Source organism: Onthophagus taurus, chromosome 1, assembly GCF_036711975.1.
Source record: "Onthophagus taurus isolate NC chromosome 1, IU_Otau_3.0, whole genome shotgun sequence".
Classification (NCBI taxonomy): Eukaryota; Metazoa; Arthropoda; class Insecta; order Coleoptera; family Scarabaeidae; genus Onthophagus; species Onthophagus taurus.
The window spans coordinates 32,704,269-32,727,274 of record NC_091966.1 but is presented as its reverse complement, the minus strand read 5'-3'; the positions used below and the strand labels follow the sequence as shown (position 1 = coordinate 32,727,274).

Genomic DNA, 23,006 nt, shown 5'->3' with positions numbered 1-23,006 from the left:
TCCTACTTTTTCTTATCACGGATTTTCAGGAGATGCTGCATACGTTTAGTTTTCATTATCTTTGTCATGAAGTCATAATATTTACAATATTAAATTACAAAAGAAACCGTTTCCTGCTAAAAGTTCGGTGGAATAATAACTGATCTCGCTTCGTTTTCGACTACACCATTCCTTGATTTTAGGAAGAATGAGTTAAGTATGACTTGCCCTACATTTATCATCTCACCGTAGCTACCATACACCACAAGTGTTGCGTTTTGTCTATTTCCGCGATTCTGTTGGTCCCAACATTTCTTTGGTGTCTGCAATTCTCTTTCCCTTACTTACCAAGATGTCATTATGGAATTGAGGATGTCCATTGAGAGTTGTCGTGTAAAGAATTTATCCACTGCGGCATTCGGCGCTTGTTAACTGAATACAATATCTGTTCCTTCATACCGTTCTCGCAACTCTACTAATTTATATTTATTTGTCATAAATCTTCGTTTATGCATACAAAAACAGATATTATTTGCTGCTGTTACTTCTGAACGATATAGAAATAAAGTCTTGAACCGTGTTGTCATCGTGCCAGGATTGAATTTTGCGGAAGTCATGATCTGACCTACCTTTTCATGGTGAGTAAGTACCTCATTTCATCCCATTTCCTCTTTTTTTTACAGATGGCAGATTTAATCAATGATATTATTAGTTTACAAAAAATGAGTTAATGTAGACAGCGAAAAGTATGAAAATTAGAAACGCTACGATTGAGATTGCATAAGTAATAGGCAAAATGATATTTTTATTTATGTGACTAATTTGAACTTATCGGGCTTAGTGACCCGTCGCAAATTTTGTAAATGATATATGAAAATGAACAATTTTAATCAACCATTAATCATATTTTGGAGAGAGTTATAACTGGTTATAAATCAGATTGGTTCGATTCATTATGATGTATTTTCATGAATAACGCTTTTTAGAATATTCTTTGTTATAAATTTATTGTTTAACAAATATAAATTTTAAATATCAGATTTTAGGCAACCCAATATGCAACATATTTTTAATTCGCTTTAAATAAATTAAATAAAATTATGTTGATGCTAACCTCACTAAAAACTTGTTTAATTAGTTTTAAAAGAAAATATCGGTGTAAAGCATTTTTTTGTACCTTTTAATTATAAATTTGTTAAAACACTTATTTCTTAAACGGGTCGGTAATACAGGTGACTACAATTCAATTAACCTTAAAAAGTTGCTTGTTTAACCTTAACATTTTTAAAATACGTTCGAAATAGAAACATTCAAAAATGGATTTAGAATCAGCAACAGAAGAACAAGTTCATAAAAAAGGTCGTCATCGTAAAAAACAGCTTTATAATTCAATTTTGCAACAAATGGAATTTTATTTTGGCGATTCTAACCTCCCCAAAGACAAGTTTTTGTTACCGTTAGTTGAAAAGGATGATTGTAAGTACTTATTCTTTATTAAAATAAAATAAATAACATATAGTTTAATACGATAATTTTTTTTAGTTGTTGACCTCTCTATTTTTATGAAATTTAATAAAATACGTAAACTAACCTCAAATATTGAAGATATAGTGAAAGCATTAAAACGATCTGAGCTTTTAGAAATTTCTGAAGATAAAACCAAAGTTAAACGAAAAACTCCGTTAAATATCCGCGAAAATGTTGATGAATGTACAATTTATGTTGAACGAATCAAAGCTGATGCTACACACGATTGGATATCATCATTATTTTGCGAATTTGGAAACATTGTGTACATTTCTATTCCAAAATATAAACATAGTAAAGTAAATAAAGGATTTGCTTTTGTTGAATTTGAAAAAGAAGCTGATGTGAAAAATGTTTTGGAATATTTTGAAAAAATCGGGTGCAAAATGTCGTCTCAAATGGCTCCAGAAGACCTTTGTAGCATAACTACATTTGAAGGTGAAGAAAAAGATGGTGTTAAAGAAGAAATTAAAGTTGATGAAGATGTTGAAGAGAATCAAAAGAAGAGAAAAAGAAGTATTGAAAACGATGCTGAGAATAAAAAGGTGAGAGTTGAAGAGAAAAATGAAGAAAATGGGAGTAATGTTGATGGAGATGAGAGTGAAGAAAAGAAGAAGAAGAAAAGTAAAAAGAACAGGAATAAAAATAATTTTAAAGAATTAGGAATACAAATTTTTTCTAAGTAAGTTATGAAATCTAAACATTAAAATAAAACTAATGATTTTATTTCACTTTCAGACATGAATGGAAGAAAATGAGAAATAAATACCTCAATAATCAACGTGATAAAATGCGCCAACTAAAGCAATACCTTTACAAGAAAAAATTCTCCACTAAACTCGATGAAACAAAACTGAAAAAAAGTCCATACACATGGGAAGACTCCAAAGAAGTTCCAGAATCCGTCCCTGAAAACAATATTAAACCAAAAACCGATTTTATTCCTGGCGTTATTGTTAAAACGAAATTTCCCGAACTGTACGATCAAAAGAAAATTAAAGCCGAACTAAAATCATTATCCACCAATATTCAATATATTGATATTTCTAAAGAAAGTGATGACGTTTTTGTGAGATTTTTAAATAGCGAGAGTGCGAAAAAGTTTTGTTTCGAAAATTTTAAGGATGAAGCTATTATTTTGGAGGGACAAGATGAAGAGGATTATTGGTTGAAAATTCAAGAAGAACGAAATAAAAAGTTTGAGAAACAAACCAAAAAACATAGAGGTAGGGATAAATTATTAAAAAAGGCTGAGAAAGAATTGGGGAAACATATCAAGTTTGATGATAGTGATTAATGTATTAATAAAAATAATATGTTATATGTGGAAACAAAAATTTCTATTAAAATAGCATATGTTAAATTACCCAATATGCTAAATACCTTTTTTATCTTTGACTGTTTTAAGAAAAGTTTAAAACATCTTCAGAACAATACTGAAATTTAGTTAAGATTGAAGTGAAATTAAGGAAAAGAAAAATAAAAGTCTTTAGTAAAGTCTTAATGTATATAATTTTACTGTTTCTCAAATTACCTCTTTATATTTAATGACGACGATATTTTTTATTTGATTGTATGAACAGTTCTGGATATCTTTAGCAGATGTTCCTTCTTTCTAAATTATTCTGCCTGATCATTTATACTCCTTACACCTTCCTATTTTGTTGTATATTTGTAGTTCAGGACCACTCATGTCATTCCCTATTACTATACATTCATTCCCCACTTCCAACATTCTTCCATGAGTTTCCTAAATATGAAGTCAATATCATACTCTTTATTTGCTACAACAATTTCATCATCAGCAAAGAAAAGGGTTGTCAAGTTTTCATCTTCCATCTCCATACCTAACCATTTTCGAAAATTGTTTTCTCCATGTTTTCAACGCTTCTTGGATGTATATTTTAAACAAGTTAAGAGATAGGCAAAATCTCTGCTTAAAACCTTTCATTGTCGAAAATGAGAAGATATTGAGTTTTCCACATTAATGATAGTTCTGGGAGGCCAGTTTTCGTCAGGATAAAATACAGCATTTTTATGGGAACAGGTTTTTCTATATATATGTCACGCAAGTTGAATTCTGCGCGATCCTCGTTTAGCAATGTTTCACAATGATTTTTCCATGAATCATTCTACTCATATACATCATACTAATCAATTGCAAGACCTTTGTTCTATCCATGTTTCTATCTAACTCAGCATGTTTTTCTTCCATATTTTATTTTTGCTTCGAATTGCCTCGCTTTTCACTTTTTTGCTGTATTGTGTATATATATATATATATATATATATATATATATATATATATATATATATATCTGTCTGTCAGTACTGTCCTGTGTATTTAACCAACGCGCAACGTTGATAAGGGTCTTGATTTATTTCATTTGCAGCTTCTCTGTAGTCCAAGGCTTCCTGCGTCATGTATGCTTTTTTATATTTTCTTATATATTTGCTCAGCATTGTCATTTCCTACACGAACTGCGAGTAATTTGTTTGCTAGACAAAATATGTACAGGAATTGCACGTATTCTTGACTAAAACTTTGCAAATTAAATTTACACCGCTCTAACTTATTTTCTTCGTTTTGATTTTGGGTTTTCGTGTTGAACAGGATTTTTAAATCTGCATCCAATAGTGAACAACAAAACCGTAAACTTCAATCGCTATAATATTGAGTTAGAGTTTGAGCAAATGCCTATTTTAATACGACTTATCCTTTGAATCGGTGATTTTTTACATATATTCTACGGTTGTTTTGAGTTGCTTTTGTTATCAGCATATAATTGATTTTGCTTATGTTTACTGATACTTAACTCATTGCGAACACTTCACTTAATATACGTTATTTTTTTTTCTATATTATGCATAGCACAATTGTATAACACCTAGTAAATACATACTAATTAGTTACTTATTTTTAACACCAAATTAAACTAGATAATGTTTTGCAGCTTTTCCCAGTGGTCCAGTTTGCTTTACTCATAATATAGATAAATATTGTCATATTTTTACCGTTTTAAGACCAAAACACAAAAACGCGCACACTGCGATACGCGGAACATTTGTTTACGGTATTATTGTTTTTGTTATAATTCCGCAACTATTGTTCGCGATTGAATCGACTAGGGCACTAGGTCACTAAATCGAACGGCTTCATCCTCTGAAGGCGACGCGGGACATCCTCATTGTCGAGAAGCTGGATGGCCTCGATGTTGGAATGATCGTACATTCTCTTCTCATGTTTAGATGCGAATGATGCAATTTCGGATGACACCGATGCTACTTTCAAGTCGCGATGGAGGTCGGTGTTTCTTATATACCAGGGTGCATTCACTACGCACCTTAGTACTTTGTTCTGGAATCTTTGAATCAGACTTGCATTTGTCTTGCAGGTACAACCCCATAGTTGGATTCCGTATGTCCATTTTGGTTTTAATACTTGCTTGTATATTAGCAACTTGTTTGTTAGTGATACCGTTGATTTTCTGCCAATAAGCCAATGTAGGTGTCTAAACTTGATATCAAGTTCCTTACGTTTTTTTTTTATGTGAGCTTTCCATTTGAGTTTGGGATTCAGTGTCATACCAAGATATTTTGCGGTGTCGGCGTAACTGACTGCATTGCCATTTATGTGTATTGGGACATATTTTACTTTCTTATAAGTAAAGTTTATGTATGTCGATTTATTTGTATTTAGTTTTATTAGCCATCGTTTGGTCCAGTTTTCTATTGAATTTAAGGCCTATTGTAACTTATTTGCTGCAACTACTTCATTTTCTGCAACAACCAAGATCTGCGAATGTAGCTGTTAAAGTGTCTGGTACCTGAGGAAGGTCGAATGTGTAAAGTAAGTACAGTGTTGGGCAAAGCACACTTCCTTGAGTAACTCCGGCCCGTATTTCATGTAGTGGTGAATAAGCGTTTTCGTATTTTACTCTAAAATATCGATCAGAAAGATACGATTTTAATAGTGGAGTATACGTTGATGGTAGTATTTGGTCTAGTTTGTAATTTAAACCATCCAACCAGACTTTGTCGAAAGCTTGTGCAACATCCAAAAATGCGGCGGAGCAGACTTTATTTTCTTCCATTGCTATTTCGATAGTATTCGTTATTCTATGCACTTGGTCTATTGTTGCATGTTAAACCCAAATTGATGGGTTGGTATTAGAGCTTTTTCTTCTATGACAGTATTTCTGTTTAAAAGCAGCATTAATTATGTGTAATAGTTTTGTAATCGCCCGTTTTGATAGATGTTTCAATGTTTCTCCATTAATTAGGCCATAGCCTGCTGATTTCTTTATATTTAGTTTTTGTATTTCATAATACAGTTCTTTCATTCTTACACATGGTATATTACTCTGCTGATCACTTTGAATTACGCTAGGGACACTATTTAGCATAGTTGTTGGACTGTCTGATGTAAAAGTTTCTTTCAGATGTTCAGCAAACAAATTAACTTTTTCTTGGTTGCTCTTAGCCCAATTTCCATTATTATTTCGAATTGAAGGTGTATGTGTTTTTGGAACTTTAAGCTTTCTTGTTGCCTTCCACAGAGAATAATCAGTACTGGCATCGTCAGTAAGGTCTTTTTAATTTTGAATATTATTTTCTTTGTGGCTATCTCTTAATGCTCTTAATTCGGCTGTTATTTTATTTAATTTAGTTTTATCACTAGAAATTCTATTGGTTTGCCATTTCCTTCATGCTTTTCGTTTTTCTGCAATTTTGTCTCTAATGAATTTAGGATAAGTATTAGATTTAGGTTTTGGTGTTAAAATTGGTGTTGAGGCCCAGGCTGCGTTTTGTATGTCTTTTAAGAACTTTTCTACTTCATTGTCAATGTCTTCGTTTGTTTTCATAAGAGCATTAACATGAATTTTATTATCTAATGTTTGTTGAAATAGATTCCAGTTAGTGAGTTTATTAGTTAGTGATAAAAAGGGTTTTTTGTTACATACTTTGTTATTTAGAGTAATAATTACTGGTGAATGATCTGAGTCCAGCACTAACTCTTCTATGTTTACGAAGTTAAGCGATATATTTTTCGTAATAAAAAAATCAAGCAGGTCCGAAATTTTACTTCTATCTGTTGAGTAAGTTGGCTTCCTTAATATATGTTATGTATGTTGAGTTGTATACACCTTTTATATTATTTTCTTACTCATTTCAAAGTTCAGGGAAAAGAAAAATAAAACATTAAATTAAATCTTAATATTTATAATTTTATTGTTTCTTAAATCATTAATTATAAAAAGAATACATTAGAATGGTGTGATGGGGCGAGTTTCAATCCATTTCTTAATTTGTGGAATAGAAGTAACATTTTCAATAACTTTATAAAGATTAACATATTTAGAATCAACTGCTTTTCCAGAAACTCGTGTTAAAGCATCGTTTACAGTTACGAGATAGAAATCAGCCCAGGTTAACTAAAAAAAAGAAATCTTTGCAAAAAAAAATTATTAATAATAAGTTAATTACCTTATTGCCAACTAAATGACCACTTCCAGCCATTTTTTCAAATCTATCTAAATAAAACGGTAAAGTTTCCTCCAAGAAAGTTTTTAATAACGCAGCTTTTTTCGTTTCATCTTGTTCGTAGAATATCGGACTAGATTCTATTAAAATTATTAAAAATGTATCATTAAATAAATTGTTAAAGCAACTTTCTAACTTACTTAGTCTTAAATCGGTTATTGTATCAACAATCGCATCAATTTCCAAATTTTCCCAATCATTTGCACCAACTAATTTAACTTTTTTCGCTACATATCTAGCAATTGCAACACTTTGCGAGACAACTTTTCCATTTTCCTCCCAAAGCGGCATTTGTCCAAACGGAGTGGTCGGTTTTAATTCGGGCCATTGCTCACGTTCAATACGAACATCTTCAAATTCAACATCTCCGTATTTGCACAATAATCTCACCAATTCCGCGAGACCTTTTCCATTAAAATATGTTAGTTTTGGCGCCATTTTAAAAAAAATTGTTTTTTTGAACAATAATTGACGATGTTAACCGTATGGAATTCGAGGGAAAACTGGTTTGAGTCGTTAAGAATGCGAGATATTTATAGGTTTCAATGACGTGGTGGCATTGAGTTTGCCTACTACAAACTCATACACAATCCTAAGATTGAGTTAATGATTTGCACAAATTTAGAATTTTTTTGTAAGATATTGAATGATTTAGCAAAAAAACATTATTTTTTTTCTAGAAAGTTCTTAGATGAATCATTTAATTAATAGGTTTTGTTAAATAAGGACTGGATTTTTTTGGTGTTTTTATATAAAATAAATAAATGAGATAAAAAGTTGTTTATCTAACAGATAAGGTCTTTCATGCATAACATATTTTTTTATGGAACTGTTATAGGTCTCACTTCAATTCATTTTTTAATCTGTGGGATGTTTGTTACGTTTTCGATTACTTTAGCTAAATTTGGATATTCCGGGTTGAGGTTTTTTTTGGTAATAAGCTCGACGGCTTGCAAAATAATTAATGCATGAAAATCCGCCCAAGTTAACACATTAATAATTAATATAAAAATTAATTTAGAGTAATACTTTTCCAATTATAAAATATCCACCAACAGTTTGTTTATTAAGTCTTTCTAAATAAAACGGAAAAGTTTCTTCAATTAAGACTTTTATTAACTTAGCTTTAACTTCTTCATTAGGCTCGAACAAAGCAAGATTTTTTATAATCAGTTTAAATTAAAAAATCTTTTTTACTTGTTTTTTAAATCTGTTAATCTACGATTGAATCGATTTTTAAAATTTCCCAAACATCTTTTAAACAATTGTAGCCTTTTTTCCTTGATCAACCTCTTTCTGATATTACCAGTTCTATCAAGTCAATTCTCTTCTTTACTGAGATGCTTTTTTTTTGCAATCTCGTTTTAGCACCTTTTCTTTATACCTATGCCTTTGTTGCGTTTATAATCCCTTTCCAGTCTTCTTCCTTTCTCCCCAATGTCTTTTCATCGATCATTGTTCAATCTACATTCCAGTCTACCTCCTCTTTTCGCCGTAATTTTTTCTCTCTCTAGTAGTTCTATGTGCTTATTCTCTCATTAATACTTTTGTTGCCTTTATGTCTTCTTTTCTATCTACCTTTATTTTACCCATTTTTCCTGGTCTTTTCTCCTGTTAATCTATCTCTTTCTTCTGATAGTAGTTTCGTAACAGCCTTTTTTTCCGCCTTCTGTGCACAGTCTGTTTCTCTCTTAATCCCTCTCTTCTAAAACCATTTCCAATCTTGTCTATTTCGTCTCTGTTCAACATATTTCTTTTTTCTTCAGTCTTTATTCAATCTTTTTCTTCTATTTCTAGTCTCTAGTTTCTTTCTTCTGTGATCAACCAATTTTTTCTCCTTTCAAGCAATATTCAACTACATTCTCTATCTAATCTCTGCTTGGTATCTTTCATGCCTCAACTCCCTTTACTCAGTTTTTCTTCTATGCTTACACCAATCTGCCTTATAATGGTGTTTCGCTTGAGAATAAGGATTTTGTAAAATGCTGAAAATTCTGGAAATAACAGTATCTTGCAGTGAAACCTGACGATTTTTGATCATGGGTGTCGATCTGAATTTTTCTGCTGTGGAAGTTTAGTAGTTTGCTTACAAATTCTTACTCAATCTTAAGAAGAGTTAATGATTTGAATGACTTTGCAAAAAAATATTATTTTTTTCTAGAAAGTTCTTACCTAAGAACACAATCACTTAATTAATAGGTTCTGTTAAATTAGGTGCGGATTTTTTTGGTGTTTTTAGATAAAATAAATAAATGAGATAAAAAGTTGTTTATCTAACAGATAAGGTCTTTTATGCATAACATATTTTTTTATGGAACTGCTGTAGATCTCATTTCAATTCATTTTTTAATCTAAAGAAAGATTTTTTATAGTCAGATTCTATCAAAAATTTTTTTACTTGTTTTTAAATCTGTTAATGTATCTACGATGGAATTAATTTCTAAATTTTCCCAATCACCTTTTAAACGATTTTAGCCTTTTTAGCCAATTCTAACAAAGACTAAAAGAAATATAGTGGAGTGCCTAAGGATCAAAGGGCTGAAAGAGGAGTCTCAAAGAGGTGATATTGGTACACAAATTCACCTGGAAACAACAGGCACCACACATAAAGTCCATAATTAACTACGTCATCGTCAAACAAGACTCAAAACTGCATATACATGACATTAGAGTACAAAGAGGAATTACGTGTGGATCCAATCTTTATGCATTAAGAGCTATGATATACGCTCCCTGCTGGAATAATCTAAAGAACCCTGTATCAATAAAGACTAAATAAAGACTGTACACAGTACAACTTAAATGGCTTACAAGATAATAGTACTTAGTATTTGTATGGTATTTGTACAGGATTGTCTCTTAAAGAAAATTATCAAAATATGATAAATAGCCTACATAAAGCAGCCAATGCAACATTAGGCATAAGAAACAAAAATAAAAGTATTAAAATATGGGGGAACGAATTAATAGAAGATCTGGTAAAAAAGAAAGAATAGTTGTACATAAAGTGGCTAAACACAAAACGACTTCAAATAAGCTTCTCGTGAACCCATGCCATTTCTAAAATCGAACTGAGCATCACTGATGTGTCTTTCGCAAGTTAATTCACTAATTCATCATTTGATCCAATTATCTCGGATTCTTCAGGATTTGCAGATGGAATTGAACATTATAATTTTTGTCATAAAAAAAGCTCTTCATTATATTGTTTCATTAGTAACGAACAAATACATTGTTGTCTTTAGAGGTGGTTACATTGAAAAAACTTGGGCCCGCAATTTGTCATCACATTCAAGGACCTCGCTGGTCTTTTAATCGCCTGATTTGATCTTTTAAAGCTGTTTCTCTGTTAGTCATAAGTATATTACAGCAAGTTCTCAGTCAATAATTAAATTATCAGGAGGAAATTTTTGTGTTCTAGGTTAATTACAACAGAGTAGTTCTTATTTTTATTTTTTTTCAGCTTTTTGGCCGACATAGATGTGGATTCAACTTCGTAGATTTCTGATGCTAAATCAACTTTTTTTATCATTGCAAGCACTTTTCGTATGCATCCTACAGTGCATTACTGCTTGCAATCAAAATAGTTTTCATTTATTTTTAACTAAAATATAACACCAAAATAACGTATTTAGTTAAAGAGCTTTTTAGTGTTTGAATGATGTTGTGGAATTGTATTTTTATTATAATCGGACCAGCTACACTACAAAGTACAGCTTGTATAGCCATAGAATAACAAAAAATGCGGTTCCTCAAGTACCAAAGAAACCAACTTTCTGGTTAATCTGTGATACAGCTTGTGGAAATCTGTTTTGGCCGGTCAGTTGCGCAGAAGGAGTGCAATAGTAAATCGTTGAAGTAACATAGGCGAACTTGTGATATCGAAGACCATAGGAATAGCGCTTTCCAAAAACTTATCATAATATTACAGCTTCTCAGAAATACATATCAGTTGAAACTTGCAGATCGTTTGACTAAATAAGCCGAGATTGCTTTAGGCGGAGAATCAATGATTAATATTATATCAACCTAAAACTGGTCATCATATTGTGGTGCCACGGCTTTATCAAATGAAGTTTTTTTGACTAAAAAAGGCAAGGTTACTTGTGGCCGAGGCTGAATGATCAAAATGAATTGATCATCGTATGTGGCGTCTCGGCTTTATCAGATGATGTTACAAATCATTTGACGAATTAAGCCGAGGCTCAATGGTTAACATTACATCAATCTGATATTCGGCCGTTGGTTTTTGCAGCAGTAGTCTTCTGTTGATCCTTCTTTAGTAGTTGACGTTAGTTCTGGTCTGTCGTGAAAATTTTCTCATCAGTGAAGAGAATTTTTGATAAACGACCACTAGTGATCAGGCGAATCATTCGGCGAGAATTTTTCAATTTTTTCAGCTTCATTGTATCGTTGAGAAACTGGAGACGAGTGATCTTGAAGCTTCGAAACTTTAGCTTTCTTCTGACAATGTTCCCAAGTGTCTCATACTTACGCCTATCTCACTTGTCAATTTCGGATCTTCTCTATTGTGCATGTTAGGTTGCATAAATTTTTTTAAATTATTTTTTAACTTATTTCAAAGTTTAGGGAAAAGAAAAATAAAACATTAAATTAAATCTTAATATTTATAATTTTATTGTTTCTTAAATCATTAATAATAAAAAAATACTTTACGTTGGTGTGATGGGGCGAATTTCCATCCATTTCTTAATTTGTGGAATAGAAATAACATTTTCAATAACTTTATAGAGATTAACGTATTTGGAATCAATTGCTTTTCCAGTAACTACTGTTAAACCATCGTTTAGAATTACTAGATTGAAATCAGCCCACGTTAACTAAAAAAAACGAAATAACATGTATACAAAAGAAAATTATTAATAATAAGTTAATTACCTTATTTCCAACTAAATGACCACTTCCAGCCATTTTTTCAAATCTATCTAAATAAAACGATAAAGTTTCTTCCAAGAAGGTTTTTAATAACGCAGCTTTTTTCGTTTCATCTTGTTCGTAGAATATCGGAGTAAATTCTATTAAAATTATTAAAAATGTAGCATTAATTAAATCGTTAAAGCAATTTCTTAAACTTACTTAATCTTAAATCGGTTATTGTATCAACAATCGCATCAATTTCCAAATTTTCCCAATCATTTGCACCAACCAATTTAACTTTTTTGGCTATATATCTAGCAATTGCGACACTTTGCGAAACAACTTTTCCGTTTTCCTCCCAAAGCGGCACTTGTCCAAACGGAGTGGTCGCTTTTAATTCGGGCCATTGCTCACGTTCAAAGCGAACATCTTCAAATTCAACATCTCCGTATTTGCACAATAATCTCACCAATTCAGCGAGACCTTTTGCATTAAAATATGTTAGTTTTGGAGACATTTTAAAAAAATTGTTTTTTTAAAGAATAATTAATGATATTAACCGTATGGAATTCGTGACAAAACTGATTTGAGTCGTTATGAATGCGAGGTATTTATAAGTTTCAATTGAGTTTACCTACAAACTCATACACAATCCTAAGATCGAGTAAATGATTTGCACAAATTTAGAACTTTTTTGGGAGATATTGAATGATTTCCCAAAAAAATATTACTTTTTTTCTAGAAAGTTCTTAGGTGAATCATTTAATTAATAGGAGTGGAATTTTTTGGTGTTTTTAGATAAAATAAATAAATGAGATAAAAAGTTGTTTATGTAACAGATAAGGTCTTTATTTTAGGCATAACATAATTTTTTATGTAACCGTTATAGGTCTCACTTCAATCCATTTTTTAATCTGTGGGATGTTTGTTACGTGTTCGATTACTTTAGCTAAATTTGGATAATCCGGGTTGAGTTTTTTCTTGGTAACAAGCTCAACGGCTTCCAAAATGATTAGTCCATGAAAATCCGCCCAAGTTAACTAAATAATTACACATTAACAATAATTAACATAAAAATTAATTTAGGATCATACTTTTCCATTTATAAAATATCCACCAACAGCTTGTTTATTAAGTCTTTCTAAATAAAACGGAAAAGTTTCTTCAATTAAGACTTTTATTAACTTTGATTTAACCTCTTCATTAGGCTCCAACAAAGCTTTGATTATCTCTAAAATGAAAGATTTTTTTATAATCAGTTTCCATTAAAAATTCTTTTTACTTGTTCTTATATCTGTTAATGTATCTACGATGGAATCGATTTCTAAATCTTCCCAATCATCTTTTCCTGCTAACTTGACCTTTTTAGCTACATATCTAGAAATAGCACCACTTTGATTAACACGTTTACCATCTTCTTCATAAAAAGGCATTTCACCAAAAGGAGCATCTAAAATAAATTTTTATTAAAATAAAAGGAAAGGTTGTGATGATTGTTCTTACCTAGTTTTAATTTTGGCCAATCAACTCTTTCAATTCGAACATCTTCAAATTCAATGTCACCATATTTAAACATTAATCGAATTGTTTCACTTAATCCTTTAGAATTGAAATAAGTTAGTTTCGGTACCATTTTATTAATCTAAAATTAAGTAAAAAAAATTATTTAATTCAATTTATTTCTATTGCAAGTAAAAACAAAACATTATTGGGATAATCAAGTCATCATGACCTGGTTTTAATGTTTCCATTTAATCTTATCAATTTATAAATAGAATAAAGTGAAGGTTCGTTACACATTATTTACTATACTCTACAAAAAAAATGTTCACGTAATATTTATTAATTTGTATTAATCATCATTGATAAATATTGCACAATTATTATTTATGATGATATCATCTCACTTCAAAAAAAATATATTGGAAAGGATGCTATAATTATACCAATCTTAAATTTTAATTTGATTCTGGTTTGATATTAAAGCAAATCATAGATGGTTTATAGATATTTACAAAGTTATATGTATTCTATTTAAAGAAATTATAAAGGAAATTGATATAAATAGTGTAAATATTTTTGTAGAAAATCAAACTTACCTTGAATTTTTTTATGTAACCAAATCAATCAACTTCTCATATACACTACCGCTTCTTCCAAACTCACAAATAAATGTATTTTTTTTAGAACACGTCCATTTTATCAGTAAATTTAACGACTACTCTTAAAACGAAATTAATAAATAATTAATCAAGCAGATATACAGGTTTCTTATATGATAGATATGTGTATAACTTGGAAACAGAAAAGCTACTCGCAGATTACAGTTATTATTTAATTAGGAACTGTTAATAAGTATTATGAAATATCATTTACTTCTCCTCACATGTTCAAACAGACGTATAGATTTCTGTTATAATGATTCCGACGATACGATTATTACATATTATTAGTTTAGGCCAAATACAATTGATACTGTTTTAAAATTAATTGAACATTAAACAAGACACGAATATCCTCAAAAAAATCATAGCTGCCTTACAAACTGCAGCTCAGACGGTTACTTTTTGGTTGTGAAGGAGCCGTTGAGGTGAAAGTGAAGTCAACCTTTATCTGAGGTCAACAGAATTATTCCAGTATCTTCATTTATCATCTCTAATAGTGTTTTTGCAAAAATTAATATTCTTCAGAAATTTTAACGCAGTAATTCTTGAATTACAGCAATTTTAGCCGTATTAATATTGAAGTCCTCATGAAGAATCTGCGGAACAGGCGTATCGGGCATTCCTATCATCTCAACATAGTGAATATCTGATTGCTGGAGTGTCCGTTCAAAAGCAAGTCGTAGTCACGATATTTGCTAGTGACCTTACTATGGTGTGGCACCCCCACTTCTCCTTATTGTTGTGAAAGGTGTATTGCAGAAGTTCCAAATTCACAAAAGAATAGTGCAAAGCTGTGATATTCACTGGTTCAACTCTCCATTGTCACTAAACTTCCACATCAGTACAAAAAATTGAGATCAACACCCATGATCACGTTTCAGTGCAGGATTCTGTTATTCTCAGAAATGTCAGCATTTCACAGTATTCTACAAAATCTCTATTCTCAAGCGAAACACCATTATAAGGCAGATTGGTTTTAAAAAATGGGCAATGACGTCCAGAAAAGAAAAGTTCAGTTCGTTTTTTTTACAAAGGTCAATCAACTCTGAAAATAATATTGAGTAATGCTAGGATAGGTCAGTTTTCTTTTGAAACTCCAATTAAGTTAATTTTTTATAATTTTTTAAATTCAATCAAATTGTAAAGTTTTATTCAGTTTTGTTATACTTTAAAGTTTCGTACTTTGAAAGAATTTAACATCGACCTAAGCCTACTACCCAGAAATGTAATGATTTAAGAACATTAGTTTGTATCATAACATGGTTATTTATCACCGTAGCAACGTTAACTTTTAAATACATACATATATTAGAAAGAACAAATTTGTCGTGAATTCACAACAAGGTACAACAAGGAGAAAAGGGGGGTCACACGATGGTAAGGTCACTTGTAAACATCGAGATACTGACTAAAGGAACGCTGCGAGGAGTTTGAAAGACTGCAAAGAAATATGAGATGTTTCAGCTACATATAAAGATCAAAGAGCTTACCAATAAGCAAAAACGCAACAAAGGGATCCTAAAAGACTCAACAACAAAATCTTGACGGGCATAAAAGAAAAATTAATTCGGTGGAAAATATACATTGGGTTGGGTTGGAAATTTGAATTGAAATATTTTTTAGACAATTATCAATGAGCCAACTCTCAAAATTACAAAAACTACAAAACACAACAAGGCAATTAACAAGCCTTATGATCAAAAAAAAAAAAGAAATGGCAAGCTAGAGATCCCTACCAAATATATGCAAAAACCTTGAAAATTATTGCAGAAAAATATGGTCAATGTCTGATCGCGTTGATATCCCTGTTCAATTCTATCTACGAAACCGGATGAATCCCAAATTATTGGCTCAAATCAACATTAATCAGCCTACCTAAAAAGCTAGCGCCACTCAACGTGATGATTACCTTATATTAGAAGTGATGCTCAGTTCAGTGTTAAAATGGCTTGGGAATACGTGGCCCTATTTTCATTAATTAGCATCGCTAATGATATACAGGATGTTTCTAAATGGGCTTTTAACGCTTTGTGGTATTTATTACATGAAACTTAAAATTAACTCATAATTAATACATGAAATGAAAGAGCAACTAAAACAGTTCTGTTTGTAGGTATGCGCATGCGCTAGAAAGCTTGTGAGCATGCCTTAGAAAGCGGTAGTAGCAAAAATGGCGACTAGAGAACAGAAAGCTTTTTATGTTCTGCAGTTTGCAAAGTCCGAATCCTTAGTTACTGTGCAATGTGCGTTCCGGATTAAGTTCAAATGTGGTTCCCCAAGTGATACTAACATTCGTAGATGGTATCGTCAGTTTGAAAATATCGGTTGCCTTTGTAAAGGGAAAAGTACGGGACGACCAAGGGATAGTGAAGAAAGTGTTGAGCGAGTGAGAGTCTTTCCGACGAAATCCGTTTGGAAGGCTAATCGTGAATTACCAATTCCGGTGACGACTGTGTGGAAACTTTTACGGAAACGCTTACAACTACTTATCCGTATCGTTTTCACTTATTACAGGTTCTAAACCCTACAGATCATGGTTTACGTGCCAACTTTGCACATGAAATGTTGTTGCATGACGATTTTCTGGATCATGTTGTTCATTTCACATCACTGGACATCTGAACACTCATATTGTGCGCATGTGGGCCTCAGAAAATCCTCAGGAGATTGTCAAATTGCAACGAGACTCCCATAAATTGAATGTTTCTTGTGTCATATCTCGGCGGAAAGTGCATGCATTGGAGAAGCAACTGTAACTGGTATTTCCTATCTTCATGCTCTACAACTATGGCTGTTTTCCCAATTGGTAGAAGACGAACCAAATAACTTAATTTGGCAGCAAGATCGTGCATCGCCTCACTGGCATAACGTTGAAATGTGCCGTGTGATGAATGGTGGTCACATTAGACACTTGTAAGCTTGTAGGTATAACTGTTTGAGTTACTCTTTCATTTCAAGTTTTAAGTATTATTTTAACTATCATGTAATAAATACTACAAAGCGTTAAAACCCTGATATTCATTTAGAAACACCTGTACTTTAAGTTTATCCTTTTCCCTCGCATTGTCTGTTATTTTATAAAGTGGGCTATCAACGACCTTCCAGTGGCGTTTCAGCCCAGACTGAGCCTTAACCTCGTTCAATTTATGCCGCACGCCAATTCCTTACTCCAAGCAACTCCAAAGCATCCCTCTTTATGTTACTTTTCCATCGCGTTCAAGGTCTTCTCATTAATTGGGTTGTGGCCAATTGACCTGTCATTACTCCTTTTGGAACAAATGAATGAAAACATTTGTTCCACGTATCAAGCTTACTGAAATCTTTACAAATCTCACAATATCGAGGGCCTTGTATATCGCCTTCGTTTATTGGACCAGCGATTTTCCTTAATACCCATTTTAGCTTTTTTATGGTGCTTTTTACTTCCTCCAAGCTCGACGCACTTATTTGGGGTTGTACCGTTTAAATCTTTTCTACTGTTGTTCCCTCAAAATACTGCTTCTATATATCCAGCACCTGTTACAGAGATAAAGTGTTCCATTTACATAAACTTATGTTTTGTAGAATATTGGTATACTAGAGGAAACATTCATTACAACAAAAATTAAAATTTATGAAACGTTTGAAATCGTTTAAAACAATTTTAAACCACTTACAATGATGTACATTTTTATGATTATTAATGTGAAGATTAAATAGGCATTTAAATAATAGTGTAAATGAGTTAATTTTTATGATTATTTACCTGAAGGTTAGGGCATTTAAATAAATTATCCTGCTCAAAACCACGGAATAAGGTATTGATCCAATTTCGGATGGAAAATTTTAATGACGTTCAAATGAGAAGGGGTAATCTAGTATGATACCATAAATACGAGTCGATATCAATCATTTCTGATCATTTATAAACGAAATTCGATATCGTTTGTATATATAATAACGTTCAGAAATAAAATAATTCAAGATATAAACCCGTGTTTTGTTGGTAATCAAATCTGATCTTGTAATTTTATACAGTTCCATACAGACTCAAGAAATCAACGAATATTTTGTTAATTAGAAAGAGATATTGTTTATTTTCTTAAATAGAATGGTTCCAAAATTGACATACTTTAATGGAAGGTGGTTGGCTGAGTTAACACGTCTCCTCTTTAGCTACGGTGATGTGGAGTTTGAAGATATTCGTGTAATTCCAAGTAGTAGCGAATGGGAACGTTTAAAACCTAGTACGTATACCTACGTAAATTCTTATATAAAAGAATAATTTCAAAAAATATTGTTAAGACAATTTTGTGATATACTACTTGATTATCTTATAGAAACCCCATTTGGTCAATTACCACTTTTAGAAGAAAATGGAATAGTTGTGTGTCAAAGTACAGCTATCGCTAGGTATGCAGCTAAAAAAGTTGGATTAATGGGAGCTAACGATTGGGAAACTTTGGAAATTGATGCTATCGTAGACACAATATCTGATTTGAGATTTAGTAAAAAAATATTTAATATATTTTTTATTTATTTGTTATATTCTTTTAATTTTAGAAACATTTCGATTTGTTTATGAGACAGATGAAACAATAAAAGAATCAATGAAGAAAACATCTATGGAAGAAACACTTCCCTATTATTTAGAAAAATTGGATAAAATCGCCAAAGAAAATAATGGTTACATGGTGGCTAAAAAAGTATAAATTTATAACTAATTTTATTATCACTACTAAAATCTAAACTTATATTTATTTTTTTTAAGTTAACCTTGGCTGATTTCGCATTAAAAGTTATTCTTGAAAATATTGAAGCTTTTGCTGGAAAAACCCCGTATGAAAAGTATGAAAATTTAATTGCTGTTAAAAATAATGTTGAATCAATTCCAAATGTCAAAAAATGGATTGAAACTAGACCTGTTAGCGAATTTTAAAATATTTTTATAACTTTCAAGAATAAAGTTTATTTTTTCCATATGATAGTTTAAATTCAACCGAATTAAAAAAAAACTTTTTTTCAATAAAAATTCATATTCAATAAGGCGCTTTTGTCGGTTCGCATTTTAGACTATTTGAAAAAATAGAAAAACATGTTGCATCTGGGTAGCACAAAGAATCTTGTATTATGGCAGCAACTTTTAAATTTGTAATGGAAGGGACACAAGAGGAAGTTATTTTATAAATCGTTATTTGTAGTATGAAACAGGTGGAGGAGAATAGAAAGCAACTTCTTGATCATTTCAACTATAATATTTTATAGAACTTTCGATTTTGCTGTCCGTGGGAAGTAATCATTCCGGAAATATGGTAGACTCATTAAATTTCAGTGTGTTGCAAGATCATTTTCTTAAAATTTAAAATAATCAATCAAGCCAAGCTGGGTTTAAAAAATTATATCAACGATGTTTCTCGATGTGTCTTTCGTTTCTTTTTTATCAGAACAGTACAAGGTCCAGCTATCAAACCTAACGGTTTTTGAATGTGGATTGGGTTGGGTTGGATTGAGTTCACTATTCATTAGTGAGGGAATCTCAGTTGGTGGGCGTCGATCTCGTTTACTTCTGCTGAATTACAAATTTACTTACAATGGAGCGTTGAACCAGTAAAGACCATGTCTTCATCATCGAGACGTTTTGCAGAAATTATGATCCTAATGTACCGATGTCATCTCAAAACGCTACTCCTGTCTTTTTTTAACAATAAACCTCTTGGAACAACTAGAAGAAAAAGCGGTCCCATAGGATGGTAAGGTCACTTGCAAACATCAAGATACTGGCTAAAAGGTGAGGGGATTGAAGGACTGCAATGAAAATATTGATGTTTCAGCTACATAAAAAGAACAAAGAGCTTACTAATAAACAAAAACACAACAAAGGGATCTTAAGGCCGCCATCTACAAAACCTTGGTGGGCGTATGGAAAAATTGATTCGGTAGAAGCAATAATATGAAGAGCTTTCTTTATGACAACACAAGCATCAATGAGCCAGGAACCAAAATTACAAACATTACAATGTTAAATTCCATCTATGAAACCTGAAGAATCCGAGATAATTGGCTCAAATGCTGAATTATTGAATTAACTTGCGAAAGACACTTCAGTGATGCTCAATTCCATTTTAAAAATGGCATGGGATCACGACAAGCTTATTTGAAGCCGTTTTGTGTTTAGCCACTTTATGTACAATTGTTCTTTCTTTTCTGCGAGATCTTCTATTAATTCGTTCTTCCATATTTTATTACTTTTATTTTTGTTTCTTATGTCTAATGTTTTATTGGCTGCTTGATGTAGGCTGTATCTCATATTATGATTATTTTCCTTAAAAGACAATCCTGTGGAGATTTTTAGTTTTTATCTAGTTTTGCTAATACAAATACTGAGTACTATCATCTTGTGAGCTATTTCAGTTGAACTGTATTCCAATATTTTCCAAGTCTTTATTGATACAGTGACAATCCACACGTGATTCCTTTTTGTACTGATATCATGTATATGCAGTTTTGAGTCTTGTTTGACGATGTCAATTATGGACTTTATGTCTGGTGTCTGTTTTTCCCAGGCGAATCTGTATACCAATATTAGTATAGGATATTGAGACTCCTCTTTTAGCCCTTTGATCCTTAGGCACTCCACTATACATATAAATGTAGATAATTATTTGCCATTTTAGTTCATGTTCCTTTTCTTTTGTTCTCTGTTAGAATTGTTATATCTATATTAAGTTTTCCCATTTAAAATGTGATCTCTTCCAACTTCTCTAATTACAACAAAAAATAAAGTTTATGAAAGGACTAAAATCGTTTAAAGCAATTTTAAACCACTTACAATTGTGTAAATGAGTTAATTTTTATGTTTATTTACCTGAAGGTTAGGGCATTTAAATAAATTATCCTGCACAAAACCACGGAGTAAGATATTGATCTAATTTCGGATTGAAAATTTTAATGACGTTAAAGAAAGTGTAAAGAGAAGGGGTATCGAGTATGTTGCCATAAATAAGCTGATATCAATAATTTTGTGTTCAGTTACAAACGAAATTTGATATCGTTTGTTTTTATAGTAACCTTCAGAAATAAAATAATTCTAAATATAAACGCGTGTTTTGTTGGTAATCAAATCTGACCTTGGTTTAATAATAGTGACATTCTCAAACAATTTCTTTAGTTTTTTTCAAACCGCAAAAACATAATCACAGTTCTATAGATTCAAGAAATCAACGAATATTTTGTTAATTACAAAGAGGTATTGTTTATTTCTTAAATAGAATGGTTCCAAAATTGACATACTTTAATGGAAAGTGGATGGCCGAGTTAACACGTCTCCTCTTTAGCTACGGTGATGTGGAGTTTGAAGATATTCGTGTAATACACAATAGTAGCGAATGGGAAAGTTTAAAACCTAGTAAGTATAAATATAAGTTAAAACAATAATATTAAAAATACTGTTAAGAAAATTTTATGACATAATTGATTACCTTTTAGAAACCCCATTTGGTCAATTACCACTTTTAGAAGAAAATGGAAAAGTTGTGTGTCAAAGTACAGCTATCGCTAGGTATGCAGCAAAAAAAGTTGGATTAATGGGAGCTAACGATTGGGAAAATTTGGAAATTGATGCTATTGTGGATACAATATCTGATTTGAGATTTAGTAAAAAATATTTTATTTTTTTTATTGTTTTGTTACATCTTTTTTAAATTTTAGAAATGTCTCGATTTGTTTATGAGAAAGATGAAACAATAAAAGAATCAATGAAGAAAACATCTATTGAGGAAACACTTCCTTATTATTTAGAAAAATTGGATAAAATCGCCAAAGAAAATAATGGTTACATGGTGGCTAAAAAGGTATACGTTTATAATTAATTTAGATTATCACTACTAAAATTATATTTATTTTTTTTTAGTTAACTTGGGCTGATTTTGCATTAAAAGTTATTCTTGAAAATATTGAAGTTTTTGCTGGAAAAGCCCCCTATGAAAAGTTTGACAATTTAATTGCTGTTAAAAATAATGTTGAATCAATTCCAAATGTAAAGAAATGGATTGAAACTAGACCTGTTAGCGAATTTTAAAATATTGTTATAACTTTCAACAATAAAGTTTATTTTTTCCAAATAATTCTTTAAATATAACCGAATTAAAAAAAAATTTTGTTTCAATTACAATTCATATTCAATAAGGCACTTTTGTCGATTCGTATTTTAGACAGTTTCTTCTTCTGCTTTCTCCACTCAGACTTAAAGCCTGTTCTTCGTCAATGATGCCCCTAATCTGAGCGCAAATTGTCGCTCCATCTTTTCCTAGTCGTCCTAGACTTTTACATTTACCTAGCGGCGATTTATCCGTGGCCTTTTTCACTATCTATCTTGTTCCATTCTTTCTATGTATGCATTCAATTCTTTCTTCCGTTTATGTATCCAATTGTTGACATTTTCCACTCCACATAATGTTCTTAAGTCTTCGCTTCTTTCTCTATCGTATAGAGTTTTACCGGTGATTCTGCGAAGTATCTTTTTAGACGTGTCAGGTCTAGTCTCAACCGTATAGGTCATGATGGTGCTCTTATATCTTCTCGATTTAGTGTTAATATGTAGATGTTTGTTCTTTCGTAAAGTGTCGTTTAAGCAGCCTGCGATTTTACTGGCTTTCCTGACTTGTTGGGATACTTCCTCGTCAATATTACCGTAACTTGATAATTTAACTCCCAAGTACCTGAATGTCACTTCCAGCTTACTTATTGATCACCCATTTTGTAGCCCCTACTAGTCTTAACTTTTGTTATGATTACATCCATCACAAGATTGAATAGTAGAGATTTATTTTATTTTTATTTATTTTATTTTTTATTTGGGATGCAAACGGGACAAGCCCAGCGAAGCATCCACTAAAAATATACAATATTATAAACTAAAAACAAGAATTTAGCAAT

The 23,006-nt window shown here is 31.4% G+C and overlaps 3 protein-coding genes across 3 annotated transcripts; 2 read left to right on the top strand and 1 right to left on the bottom strand.

Moving 5' to 3' along the window:
- The first annotated feature begins 1,197 nt into the window (after nucleotides 1–1,197).
- Nucleotides 1,198–3,003, top strand: LOC111428765 (La related protein 7). Its single transcript, XM_023064441.2, has 3 exons — nucleotides 1,198–1,455; nucleotides 1,522–2,188; nucleotides 2,245–3,003. Exons 1-3 carry the CDS (start codon nucleotides 1,296–1,298, stop codon nucleotides 2,801–2,803), a joined length of 1,386 nt encoding a protein of 461 aa, XP_022920209.2. The 5' UTR covers nucleotides 1,198–1,295; the 3' UTR covers nucleotides 2,804–3,003.
- Nucleotides 3,004–6,713: 3,710 nt separating this feature from the next.
- On the bottom strand, nucleotides 6,714–14,145 carry LOC111428969 (uncharacterized). Its single transcript, XM_023064731.2, has 8 exons — nucleotides 14,028–14,145; nucleotides 13,432–13,570; nucleotides 13,211–13,378; nucleotides 13,023–13,159; nucleotides 12,804–12,968; nucleotides 12,148–12,451; nucleotides 6,994–7,130; nucleotides 6,714–6,941 (listed from the first exon to the last, which is right to left on the bottom strand). Exons 2-8 carry the CDS (start codon nucleotides 13,559–13,561, stop codon nucleotides 6,774–6,776), a joined length of 1,209 nt encoding a protein of 402 aa, XP_022920499.2. The 5' UTR covers nucleotides 13,562–13,570; nucleotides 14,028–14,145; the 3' UTR covers nucleotides 6,714–6,773.
- Nucleotides 14,146–18,095: 3,950 nt separating this feature from the next.
- LOC111428738 (uncharacterized) lies at nucleotides 18,096–22,195 on the top strand. The gene is made up of 8 exons (XM_071195613.1): nucleotides 18,096–18,319; nucleotides 18,413–18,580; nucleotides 18,636–18,778; nucleotides 18,844–19,008; nucleotides 21,309–21,477; nucleotides 21,558–21,725; nucleotides 21,780–21,922; nucleotides 21,982–22,195. Exons 1-8 carry the CDS (start codon nucleotides 18,184–18,186, stop codon nucleotides 22,147–22,149), a joined length of 1,260 nt encoding a protein of 419 aa, XP_071051714.1. The 5' UTR covers nucleotides 18,096–18,183; the 3' UTR covers nucleotides 22,150–22,195.
- The last annotated feature ends 811 nt before the right edge of the window (nucleotides 22,196–23,006 follow it).